Here is a 12,463-nt window from a genome sequence, read left to right as displayed (position 1 = left end):
TATATTTATTTTATCGACAAATAAATAAAATACAAAACGTAGGACACAGAACGCATGCTGAGGAGGGACCAACTTTTGATCATTTCTATCTGTATTTGATGTTGGGGCTCCCGCATTTGCTGCATTTATGCCATTTGTCCTGCGCACATTTTTCAGCCTTTACAACCCTTTAATACATTAACACGTCACAACGTGAGTTTGGGGAAGTCGAGCGGTGTCATTAATTTCAGTAGAAGGTGATATGAGCCAGCTACAAGTTAAAAAGAGGTAACGAATTGGAAGATTGAGTAAGCAGTTTCAAAAACCACCCTGTCAAAGTTTTCAATAATTTATTACAATGAATTTATTTTTTAAAAATACAATCAGCTCTAAATCTTAGAACAGTCCGCAAAATAAGATTAAACAAGCGGCATCAATAAAAGTCTTCAGGACAAGGAAGAAGCAGATCTGAGCTAGAAGGGCTGTGGTCCTCTCGCCCTCAAGCGATTCCCAACGTTCAGTCATCCGCCCTCGACACCAGAACTGGACGACTCCGTACCTCCCAGCTGTTCACGATCCACCGCAGCTAATTACTTGGCTCCACGTCCTCCGGATCAGGGGCCTCATGAATAAAGCCTGCGTACGCATAAAAATGTGCGGTGCCATATTTTATGCACAAGTCGGAGTAAACAATGCATCAAAAAACCTATAATTGCGGGATAGTCTCATTCTCATTGAGAAAGAAAACAGGGTTGGCTCAGCAGATTAACTCCAAACAGGTCAGGTTAGATTATTTTTTAAGGTGATTAAAGTGTGTAGACGATCACCTGTATGAAAGTAACTGTGCAAAGGTGAGCCGCGAAATTGTGGAGCGTTCTGGATCTGATGGAGAACATGACCAATGGAAGGACTCAGAGGGAACGATTGATCATTGATCTGATGGGAAATGTTGATGATGGTTTATTAGTGTTTAGATTAATCCAGACTCATCATCCTGGAGCTCTGAGCAAAACTTAAGAGCTGTGCGGTACCGGTGGGTTTTCTCCGGGAGGACACGCATGCACAGGGAGAACATGCAAACTCCATGCAGAAAGACCCGGACCGGGAATCGAACCCAGAACCTTCTTGCTGCAAGGAAACAGCTCTACCAACTGCGCCACTGTGCGGCCCAAACAGGCATTTTATTTTATTCTTTTTTTTATTTGGAATTTTTCTTTAAAAAAAATATTTTTATTTTTTGTGAGGTGACCTTAGGTGCCCTGAAAGCACCTTTTAAATAAAATGTATTATTATTAGCTATTTAATAAGAATATGCTAGTCAGCTGGTCTATGTTGAAAAGTCGTAGTACTGGTTACATTTGAGTAACTGTGTGAGGAAAAGGTACTTTTAAGAGTAGTTTTACTCTAAAAACTACTCTTTTGTTTTTAACTATTGCTGCTCTTACTTGAGTCCATTGATTTTGCATTTAAAGAAAAAGACTTAAGCGATTGGAATCATAAGATTTATGTGCTTTTTATGCAAATCTGAGCACTTCGTAAATGCCACTCTTTACATTTGTTTTATTTTGTATTAATAAACATGGTTGGTTATTTTTTAAAGGTTACATAAATGTTTGTTTATATATTTATATCAAAGTAAAATGTATAAAGCTGTTTAAAGTCACTAGTTTGTGTTTGTGGCGTGTGAGACCAGAGTTTTCCTCACTGAACAGAAGGATCCAAGATTCAGGCTGCGAACAGATGTCCCTAAGAAATTCCTGCTCCTAAAGAAATGGGAGTAAGATGCTGCAGCAAAGTGAACACAATCAAGAGACTGAAATAAGAAACAAAAATATCCATAAAGTTTTATCCATTTTCCAACATGTCTGTCTCCAGCGGTCATCAGGCAAGAGTCATCACCGGGCAACACAGAGACAGACGGGACAAACAAACAACCACGCACACCTCAGGCGAATGTAGACACCAGTTAACCTAACTGAAATGTTTCTGGACTGTGGGAGGAAGCTGGAGTGCCTGGAGAAAACCCACAGATGCACAGAGAGAAAAGAAAGACCCCACACTGGGACTGAAACCCAGGACCTTCTTGCTGCAAGGCAAAAGTGTTACCAATTGAGACACTGTGCAGCCTGCATGTAAAAATTACAAAGAATAAACAGATCACATAACATGACCAATAGATTAGTTATTATGTAGTACCTTGTATATAGAAATTCATGACACAGTTAAGTATTCCTGGATGAAATTTTAAGAGAACAGTTAGTAAGGTGGAATTTAGTGAGCGTCACTCTCACAGATGAATTTGTTCAGAAGCCCAGCCAGTCCTTGTTTCCAGCTGTTGGTGGGATTTCTTTCTGGGAGCACGCGAACTTTTGATCCCGGAGTAGATGGCAAGTCCTTCACCCAGAACCTTTAAAACAGGAACATGAACCTCAGAACATAAAATAAAATCACACAGCAGCTCATTGACGTCAAACTGATAACTGTCACCATCTACATTTGTCATTATATAAATAAGTATTTAAAAAAGAAGCCAGACGAGTATTAAATTAAAGGAGTTGAATGTACTTACAAGATTTTAGATCTAAATGTCTTTGTTTTTACAATTGCATCTAAAATTATTGAGAAATTTTCTTATATTTTTAACAAATTATCTAAAAAAAAAGTCAAATTCTTAATCAGAACTAATCTAACAAATATATTTTATCCAAATTCAACATGAAATCCTTCAAATGATGCAGTATTAAAATTATTCCTCCCTCTGAACAGATTTCTTCAGATTTCTGCGTTAGTAAACCAGGTGTTTTGTCTCGATCTCCCCTGATGTAACAATGACGACCCTCACCCATCCTGTTTGAGGAAGAACACTTCAAATGCCCTGATTATTGACCTCAATGCTTCACTGGATGCTACAATAATGGCCTAGTCCAAGGAAACTTCCAGAAGGTTCAGAGAAACCCATTACCATTAAGAGAAGCACAAAGATGGCAAATGACTTGAATGTTCATAGACGAATAAAACCCAACAATGAGAGCCATATTTTTAGAGTTTATATATTTATTTTTTGTTTGGTTTAATGCCAAACAAAAAATTGACTAACTGCTAAAGACCAGCAGCAAGGATTGGTGGCACCAGTAAGCTTTGACATCATTGGACGTCCAAACAGAACAATGAACCCAATCATGTCTCACAGTCCACTAAGGTTTGGTTTTGGAAGAAGTCCTGGAAATCCTGGAGTCGTTGTCACTCAGTTCATTTAACTTTTCTACAATCTTGACAAAATATATTTACATTTTTACCTAAATATGTATATTTTTAGATCGTAGTTCTTACCCAAGAGTATCTGCACGTCCACTAATCCAGGTCCAGGTGTTGTTAACATGTTGTAGTCCTATCCAGTATCCGTGGTGTTCACTAGAGTAGTACTTGATGTGTTTGCTGACAAATTTCTGTGAACAGTTTATTTTTTAGCTTGTCATAAATCTTCATACTTGAAGTCATTTCGAGATTAGCTCTAGATTTCTAACTTGGCGTTAGATTTTACCTGCTCCTGCAGATCATCGATTATAACCAAATCTGAACTATTCTTCTGACAGAACTTTCGACTTTCTTCCCAGGTCTTCCAAGGAGCTGGTTCGTCGTAAAACAGGTAGCATTTTTGTCTGAAGAGAATCCGGTCATCCGGGCATGTGTAACACCCTGGTTCCATTAAATAAGAGATAAGAGCAGAAATAAGTGAAATTTTGGTAAAAAAATAATGTCAAATAGAAAAAATAGTTGCATAAAAAAAACTTGCATACATATTTCAGTGATTCTTGAGAATAGGGACAAAATGGCTTTTAATTTTCCCCAATTAAAAAAAAATATATTTATCAACCTTATGTATGCAAATATGACAAATAATGTTTTGGAAATGTAAAGATGCTAAGGTACAGGCTCCCAGTTGCAACATTTTTTAAAAACTTACATTTTTAATCAACCTGACCCAGAACTTGGTCATCACCATCTGATAAAAATAAAATGATTTTTAAAATACCCTATTAGTGATATTTTTACTCATTTTACAGACAAATGCTTCTCAAAAAACAAAAAAAAAATGTATTTAAAACAAACAAACAAAAAAAAAGTCCATCTGACGGTGTGGACACTGAACTGAAGGTGACAAACTAGCGAGTAAAATGAAAAACCTGATACATGTGAAGTAATGCAATTTATGTAAAATACATTAAAATGAATTAACTGCACATTTAAGAGAGATTTGACAATTTTACTGAAAGAGTCAGAAAAACTGATGGAGTTGACATCTGACAGAGTTGAGAAAATGCCAAACTACCTATACTGTATTTATATGATGTTATTCTGAAGGAATAACATCATATTCCTCCAGAATATGATGAAGCCATATTGTAGCTCATACTCATATATGAGCTACAATATGGCTGATGAGCCATATTGTAGCTCCATGAAATCTTTACATTTTACCAAAATTAAGCTTTTATTTCACAAAATTTTATCAAAGTTTTGTAAATAGTCAGTTATGGTGTTGACACATCATGGTTGTGACAAACAACTTAGGAATAAACTGAAGAATAACATGAGGTAACCAGAGCTAACTAGCCTTCTTAGCAAAGGAAGAAACAGGAAGTGGTCATGGGGTCCTCAGAAGTTCTGGTGCCCCCCAATAATGCCTGATTTTTTTACATTCTTTTCATTTCTGACGGTGTCGACAAAAACTAGGGACAAATTTCAATGGAGTTGGAAAATATATAAAAATTATTTTTAATTCAATTTATTGATACTTTTATAATAATTTATATGACTACTTATGCTTAATTGTCTTTAATCTTTAATTTTTTTAAACTATTATAATGTATTGAGTTCTGCTCCTGGACAAGGGATTTTACAGGCATCATCCACCGACTACAATGTTTAAAATAAAAAAAATATTCAGCAAACACCTGGAAAATATACATTGTTGTCCTCACATGACCCAGGTTAGTTTAGTCAGATATTTGAAAAAATTATATTTTGTGTATATTTTATTCAAATTTTGTGCGTTATCCATAGGACCTGTTTTGTCCCTATTCTCAAAAATCACTGATTTAATGTTTTATTAGTCAAAATTGCTCAAGCAAATATTTCAAAGGTAAAGTGCAGATCAAAAATGGAAAGTGATTAAGTTAAGCTACCATTCTAGTTAGAAGTGGCGTACCACAGGGCTAGGTGTTTGGTTCACTCAAAAACAACAGTATTCTCTGCAATCAAGACTTTACTGTAAACCTGTTGCTAATGAATAAGTTTAACTTGCACACTTTGTTGTCAGACAGGTGACCTTGAGGACTGTTACTTGTGATAATTGTGACAATGTATAGTCAGAAAACTGTCTACAATTGAAGGTTATAACAAAATAAAATAAAAAAACATGAATAAAACAAAGTTTCAAAGGTAATTAGAAACCTAATCACCTTTGCCATTGTCTTGGCTTTGCCCCTCCATCATGTTTCTTTCCTTAATCAGTAACTTTCTTTCTGCTGTAAGGTCACTGATATTTTCGCTTTGGACAGCCATCTTCACACTCACTATAAAAACACACAACTTAGTCAGTGAATCCATCTGTATCAGAAAAGCATCAACATTTTCAGTTTCTCTCTCCAATCTTTTCAGGATGTCAGACAGTATTTTCAGTTTAGAACCAAAGAACAGAAAACTGATTTAATATTTCAACAGTAGAACTGTTGCCCTGCAGCAATAAGGTCCAGGGTTTGAATCCTTGGAGTCTGTATGCATAAAGTTTGCATGTCCTCAGATTTTCTCAGGGTACTCCGGCTTCCTCTCGGAGACCAAACTCATGACTATCAGGCTAATTGGTCTCTCTAAACTGCTCTCAGTATGAGTGTGTGCATGGTAGCTTGATCTGCTGGTATCCTTGTTGCCCTGTGATGGACTGGTGGCTTATGAAAGACAGACGTTGCACTAGACTCTTTTGTTGTCTGTCATTTTGATGGACGGTGTCAAAAATATTCCGTCCCATACTACTTTTATCCGTCAATTTTGAAATGTTTTTGACTTAGTCTATGATGAAGCCTTTAATTTTTATCCTGTTTAATCAATATTCAACAAGTTGAACAGACGATCCGGATCCCATCACACATTAATCAACTTTTTCTCCACAGCGATTAAAAACACTGATAGAACAACCCCATTAGTCAACTCCACTTATATATTCAACGGCTTAAACTGTTTTATTTTTAAGTGGGCTGTCGATGTCTTACACAAACCAAAATTACGCACTTATATTTTACTAAAGGATGCCTATGGCCTTGAGTCATCTGTATCATGGAACTTGTCAAAAACACAAAGGTCCATGTGCGCCCAGTTCAGATCTGTCACTTTGCCTTTGGAGACCGGATGTGTCTGATCAGTACCAGAGGAAGACTGAAGATGTTTATGTGATTTGAGGGAAATTGAGAGTGAAGTGCACTTTTTGTTTTATTGTTCTTTGTATTTGAGGTTGAGAAATGGTTTATTTACTAAAATACTTGATGTTTATCCAGATTTCTTTTATTTAACGGATGAGGATAAAATGTGTTATTTATTTAAGTACTTTTTGTTTCAGTTAGCACAGTTTACTTTGAAAGCACGGCAGCTTAGAAAGAGGATTCTTTTTGCTTAAAGAATATTTGTCTGTCTGCTTGTTTGTATATGTTTTATCGTGTCTTGTAAGCCCACGTGGGCTGGGCACCTGTAAGGGTGTATGACAAGTGAAAATAAACACTACTACTATATTATGAGGGCCCAGCAGCGCTTCACCGGCTGGGGTCTGAACATGTAGCTTCACAACTTCCTCCTTGTCAGCATCTGGAAAACCTGCGCTAATATTCATATCAGACCTAAATCCAACCCAACCCGAATGAGTCCTTCCACATTATGTCTGAGCCTGATCCAACCCGACTGATTGGCTTTAATTCTGGAGCAAACCCAACTTATTCTCTTATTTTTTTTGTTTTTGTTTATGAGGAGATTACACATATAATGACACTACTTTTCAAAACTTACATAACTTCTCCATTTTTTTCCCCTTAATGAACATAAATCACCATACTGGCATAACAAAAAAGACAAAAAAAATAAAAAATAAAAATTACAAATGAAATTAAAAAAGAACAAATAATGAAATTACATATATAGGAGCCAAGAGGTGATAGTATTTTATCTATCTTTTTAAACTCAGTCACATGATGGGTCAATTGTGTGGAGCTTTTATGTTGGAAGTCTTGACATTAATTGGGTTAATTTTCCATCCGTCATGAACAAGATCCTTAAGCTCCTCCTTCAGGCAGAGACTATCTGCCAACTCAGAGGCTTCAGTGCAGTCATGACCTCAGACTTGGAGGAGTTTACTGTCTATCCAGCCACTCATCCTACTGCACCCCAATGTATTAAACCTCTAAAAACTTGTCCTAAAGGGAGCTAATTAAAAAATATTGTGTTGAAATGAAACTCACTGTAGATGACTGTTCCAACTATCAGGGCACCAAAAATCCCTAAACCCACCAAATACAGACGAAACCTAGTAAGAACTGTTGCTGCTTCCTCTTCTGCATCTGCTTCACCTGGAAGAAACAATGAAACTGGTAAGGTAGAACAATTTTACTTCAGCAGGGGTCCTGGATGCCTGCGTTTGTCGGGATCTTGGTTAGTTTGAGTTTGTTTTGGGTTTTGTTATTATTTGTGTTCCTTTGTTCTATCAATTAGTTCTGCATTGTTTCTATTTTTACTTCAGTGCTTCTAGTTTTGTTTATTTCTCGTGTCTAGTACTTTTCTTAGTTACTCTAGTTTCATTATATTTCTTTTGTCTAGTTATTTTGTTACATTTATTTCCTAGCCCTCAGTGTGCTCTCCCTTGCCCCCTGTGTCACTTCCTCTTTTTCTCTCTCTCCTCACACCTGCAGCCTGTTAGGCAACTTGTGTGCAGCCCAGGGGCCTCACGCATAAAAGAGTGCACAGTTTTCACACTAAAACTTGGCGTACGGAAAAATTTAGAAAAGTGTGGCGCAAAAAGAATTCGGATGTATAAAGCCGAGCGCACGCATGCAGCCGTGCACCTTTCCTTTGTACATCCTAATTTGCGGGAAATTGAGCGCAGCTGCTGGTCCGTCCTGTCGCCACCCATAAATACATGCGTAAATTAGTATTAATACCCGGAAGTCTGCCACCACGTGGGGCAATAACCATGGCAACGTCCTTGTTTGTAGCAGTGTAAGTATTTATAATAATAATAATTATATATTTTATTTAAAAGGTGCTTTTAAATTAAACATTTAAAAGCACCTTTTGAGGTGAGGTGACCTCACTAAAATAAAAATAATACATTTTAAAGAAAATAAAAAACCTAAGTAAAAAAATAAATAAAGAGATCATGCAAACGCCTGTAAGAACAGCAGCGCTTTCAGCCGGGACTTAAAGGCAGACAGCGTGTCAGAGGGTCCATTGAGTGGGAATGTGGACGTTTATTCTAAATAGTGAAATCATGTGTATAAGTTGTACATTTACAGAATGAAGATGCTTTCTGTCCATAAGGCGCGGTGGCTCTACTGAAGGATGACTGCAGCTGGACCGGTACCGGTACTGCACGGCTCTTTAAGTTTTGCTCAGTCTGGATGATCAGTCTGAGCAATCTAAACGCTCATAAACCATCATCAACATTTCCCAGCAGATCAATATGGTCTCTGATCAAATGCTCCTTCTGAATCCTTGCATTGGGGATGTTCTCCATCAGAGCCAAAGCGCTACACAATTACACGGCTCACCTTTATGCAGCTACTTGAATACGTGTGATTGTATGTACACCTTAACCTTTGTGCGTACGAGGACTGAGGCAAATGATACAAGTATACAGGTGTGGGGTCGGTTGGACACAGGGGTTAATCACCTTAAAAATAATCAAACCTGTCTGGAGTTAATCTGCTGACCCATCCCTGTTTTCTTTTTCAGTCAGAATGAAATTACCCTAAAGATGCATTATATGCACTTTGGCACACAATGCATTACATTTTATGAGACAAAAACTGAGGAAAAGTACTATTTAAATTTGAGCGAGGTTTTCACATCCTTCTATTTTTATTTTCTTTATTGTGTGCGTATTTTGCTACTGTGTGAGGATAAATGCGGTTCAGTTTCATCATTTACGTTAAAACATCAAACTATTAAAATCATGACAAACATCGGGTTTGATGCTTCTTGGTCTAAATAACACTGAATGTAGTCAGACTTCAGGATGTTTAGTTGAGTTTTGACGTTTTGTACTTTGATATTGTCCACAAAAAAAGTTTCCGAGGCTGCCGCACATTCTCACGCCAGCGAAAAAGTGTGCGTATATTTAAGCAAAATTTGACCAAAAGTTAATTTTTATACGTGCTGACTTGTGCGTAAAATATGACGCCGCACATTTTTTGTGCGCACGCTTTATGCATGAGACCCCTGGACTGTAGCCACAGCTGCCCTGGGGTGGTCTGATGAAGGGAGGGTGCAATTTTGCGCCATCGGCCCTTGGGCAAAGTGTCTCACTTAAGAACATAGTCAACGAAGACGAATGGACCGGGAATCAAACTGGCAATCCATCAGTTGCAGAGAGAACTCTTACTGCTCTCACAACCTTTGCCCCCAACATTGTTTAGAGTTGTCTTTGAATTCTCTATTAATAATAAAGATCACTACATACAATTTGGAGCCCGTACTCCAAATTGTATTTACTTTCCTTTATTATACGCCACTGTAACGTAGCTACTCCCATATTTATGTTTTCATCATGCAAAGTTGTCTTGTTGTTGAAATGTGCGCTAAAAATAAACTTGCCTTGCAGAGAGATTTTACAGATGAGACAAACACTCAATGTTTATATGTTATGTTAATCAAAACTTCTTACAGAGGAAATTAAAATGCATTAAGTACATTTTGGTAGTATTTTTACATATATAAAGTCACTTACTTTGAGGAGAATATTTGTTATTGTTGACACTGTCTGTGGAATACACGTCATTGTCCTCGATGTTCTCCATCCTTTAAGGAGAAAATTCAGGAGAAGATTTTGATTTTAGAAAATGTGTAACGTCTCCTTGAATGATCTCACCTGTAAGTAGTTCTCTGGAAAGCAGGCGGGTTCCTCTTCCACTTTCAAAAGACAACATCAGGGTTTGATGCAGCATGAGAATATAAAGACGGTAACAAAGTCGGCCTTCTATCACCTAAAGAATATTTTCTGTTAGCATTTAAGCTAGCGGTAGTTAATATTAACAAAATGCTTTCATTTTCTTCCTTACATCTTTTAAGCAAGATTATTTACTTATTTATTAGTTGAGCTAAATTGTTCTCATCTCCATATCTAATTGAAAACTCCAGATGGCATAAACCTTTAATCATGTCGCCACTGACAGGCTTAACCCACGAATTGTTTTATTCCCATTCTTTTTTCAGGTAGAGTCGGTTTTTTTTTGTTTTGTTTGTTTTTTGCAGATTTTTCCAAATAAGTGTTTAAAATAAAGTTTTCGAATTAGCTGTAACTTCTGACTGGAAAAATCCTTTGTAGATTAAATGAACGCCAAGCTTTCTACTTCGATATTACTTTTTCTATGTCTCGGTAAGTAAGGAGCGGAGTGCCATCTAGCGTTCGTAAATAAAAATTTCAGGCTACAGTCAAATACGAAACACAGCGCGTCCCGTACGGGGGACTTCACCTTTCTTAACATGACGGTTAATACAGGACAGTTGGCAACCCTACACAGTGTGACCGGTAAATCCTTCATTTTAATCCATCAATTGACATGGAAAACACAGAAACAAGATTTGTTTAGGTGGATCTAACTAAAATGTTGATGAAATAATAAAATTTGTATGATGTCACAGTTGAGTTGTCCTGTATTTTGGGGAGATGCTGAGTTGGCAAGCCTACACTAACGGTAGTTAGCATTCAGGCTAGCGGCGGTAAGCAGTCACTTCTAAAGCACAGAAAAATCTCAAAATAATTATTGATGTCAACAAAAGAAAAACAAACTGCTCCAAATTTATAAACACTTCTAATAATGATGCCTATCTATGACTTGTGATCTTGACCCACCTTTGAAAACAGAAATCAGCGGACCGCTGTACTGACCAGCGGATCACTCCGCCTCCAGACAGCGTTCTATCAAACAGCGGACCGCTGTACTGACCAGCGGATCACTCCGCCTCCAGACAGCGTTCTATCAAACAGCGGACCGCTGTACTGACCAGCGGATCATTCCGCCTCCAGACAGCGTTCTATCAAACAGCGGACCGCTGTACTGACCAGCGGATCACTCCGCCTCCAGACAGCGTTCTATCAAACAGCAACGCAGAGGGGCGCAGCACCAGAGGGGGCGCCAAAACCCCGTCTGGAGGGGGCGGCGATCTATGTTTTCGCATCCACCTGAATAATGTGTATTCAGAGAGAGGTGCACCAAAGGAAAATTCATCGGGTAATATTTCGTTAAATTAAATATATATAATTATAGTAATTATATATATTTAGACATATTGTTATTAATTATATAAGATATATAATCCTTTCGTGACGTTCCACATTTCATACCAGCCGGTGGCGGTAATGCGCCAATTCCGTTTTTGGCCAACCGCCAATAACCACCACAGAAGAAGAAGAAGAAGAAGAAGAAGAAGAAGTCCGCGTCGCAAGCTATTACTGAAGATTCTGATTTCTGTTTTCATAGGTGGGTTAAGTGCACAAGTAATAGATAGGTATCATGTTTATAAGTGTTTCATTGACATCGATTCTATTTTGAGGTATGTATGTGCATTATAAGTAATTGTTTACTGCCGTTAGCCAAAAATGCTAACTATCGTTACTGTAAACACGTTGCATGTTATTGTTTAATTTCGGGCATGCGCACAACCCTGGAGGGCAAAAAGACAACCGTTTACCTTCCGCTTCGGCTTCAAAACAATTCCGTTAACGAAATTAAACTTAAAGATGTAGGTATCATTAATGTAGTGCAGTTCGCCACAGCAAAGGGAAAATAACGCAGAAAAACCGTTGAAGAACAGCTCCAAACCACTCGTTCATTTTTCTCGCTGCTTATGCTTGCTTTGCTACGCAGACCCGTTGCCATAGAAATGATTGATTTTCATATCAGTAATTATTTTTAATTGCTGATATAAAAGGGTGAAAGCTAGCTGAAAGCAGGACACAAAATAGACTTCCTGAAAAGATGAGAGTTTAGGCCAGTGATCCCCAAACCTTTTCCTGTGAGGGCCACAAAACTTTTCCCTTCTCTGGTGGGGGGCCGGAGTCAGGTCAGTTTGTAACAGAAAAAGTGTTACACGTCTATCACCTGCGCTGCCGGAAATTGTAAATTGTTGAGGGGTGGGGACGCGTTTCTCGATTGATTTTTACCCAGAAAGCACATGGGCAAAAACCGTTAGTGAAACGGTCACTGGGACTGACTAGTATATATTC

At 37.8% G+C, this 12,463-nt stretch overlaps 2 protein-coding genes across 8 annotated transcripts in view; one reads left to right on the top strand and one right to left on the bottom strand.

Moving 5' to 3' along the window:
* Positions 1-315: 315 nt before the first annotated feature.
* On the bottom strand, positions 316-11,235 carry LOC103477758 (rheacalcin-1-like). Of its 7 annotated transcripts, none has more exons than XM_081616936.1 (9): positions 11,090-11,205; positions 10,106-10,146; positions 9,965-10,035; positions 7,482-7,589; positions 5,442-5,555; positions 3,521-3,675; positions 3,310-3,425; positions 2,271-2,386; positions 316-615 (listed from the first exon to the last, which is right to left on the bottom strand). In XM_081616936.1, exons 3-9 carry the CDS (start codon positions 10,032-10,034, stop codon positions 566-568), a joined length of 729 nt encoding a protein of 242 aa, XP_081473062.1. In that variant the 5' UTR covers position 10,035; positions 10,106-10,146; positions 11,090-11,205; the 3' UTR covers positions 316-565. The 7 variants fall into 7 exon arrangements, with proteins under 7 accessions (XP_081473062.1, XP_081473061.1, XP_017165180.1 ...); XM_081616935.1 differs by having other exon boundaries at positions 10,106-10,220; positions 11,090-11,193; XM_017309691.2 differs by lacking the exon at positions 10,106-10,146 and having other exon boundaries at positions 11,090-11,235.
* A 369-nt stretch (positions 11,236-11,604) lies between these two features.
* Positions 11,605-12,463, top strand: part of LOC103477757 (uncharacterized) — a 35,546-nt gene continuing 34,687 nt past the window's right edge. Inside the window, exon 1 of the mRNA XM_008431056.2 lies at positions 11,605-11,717. The gene's annotated coding sequence lies outside the window, so the exon portion shown is untranslated. The remainder of the gene's footprint in view (positions 11,718-12,463) is intronic.

This window comes from Poecilia reticulata, chromosome 16 (assembly GCF_904066995.2).
Source record: "Poecilia reticulata chromosome 16, P_reticulata-male-v2, whole genome shotgun sequence".
In the NCBI taxonomy this organism is placed as follows: Eukaryota; Metazoa; Chordata; class Actinopteri; order Cyprinodontiformes; family Poeciliidae; genus Poecilia; species Poecilia reticulata.
Note: the sequence above shows the minus strand (reverse complement) of the source record. Positions and strands in the feature narration are given on the sequence as shown.

Excerpts from the sequence above, each read along its gene's own strand:
- LOC103477758 (XM_017309691.2), bottom strand. The coding sequence starts at position 10,034 with ATGGAGAACATCGAGGACAATGACGTGTATTCCACAGACAGTGTCAAC. Across the intron at positions 7,590-9,964 it reads TAACAAATATTCTCCTCAAA|GTGAAGCAGATGCAGAAGAG; the intron begins GTAAGTGACTTT and ends TGTTTCTTCCAG. Across the intron at positions 616-2,270 it reads GCTTCTGAACAAATTCATCT|GCTTTATTCATGAGGCCCCT; the intron begins GTGAGAGTGACG and ends ATGCGTACGCAG.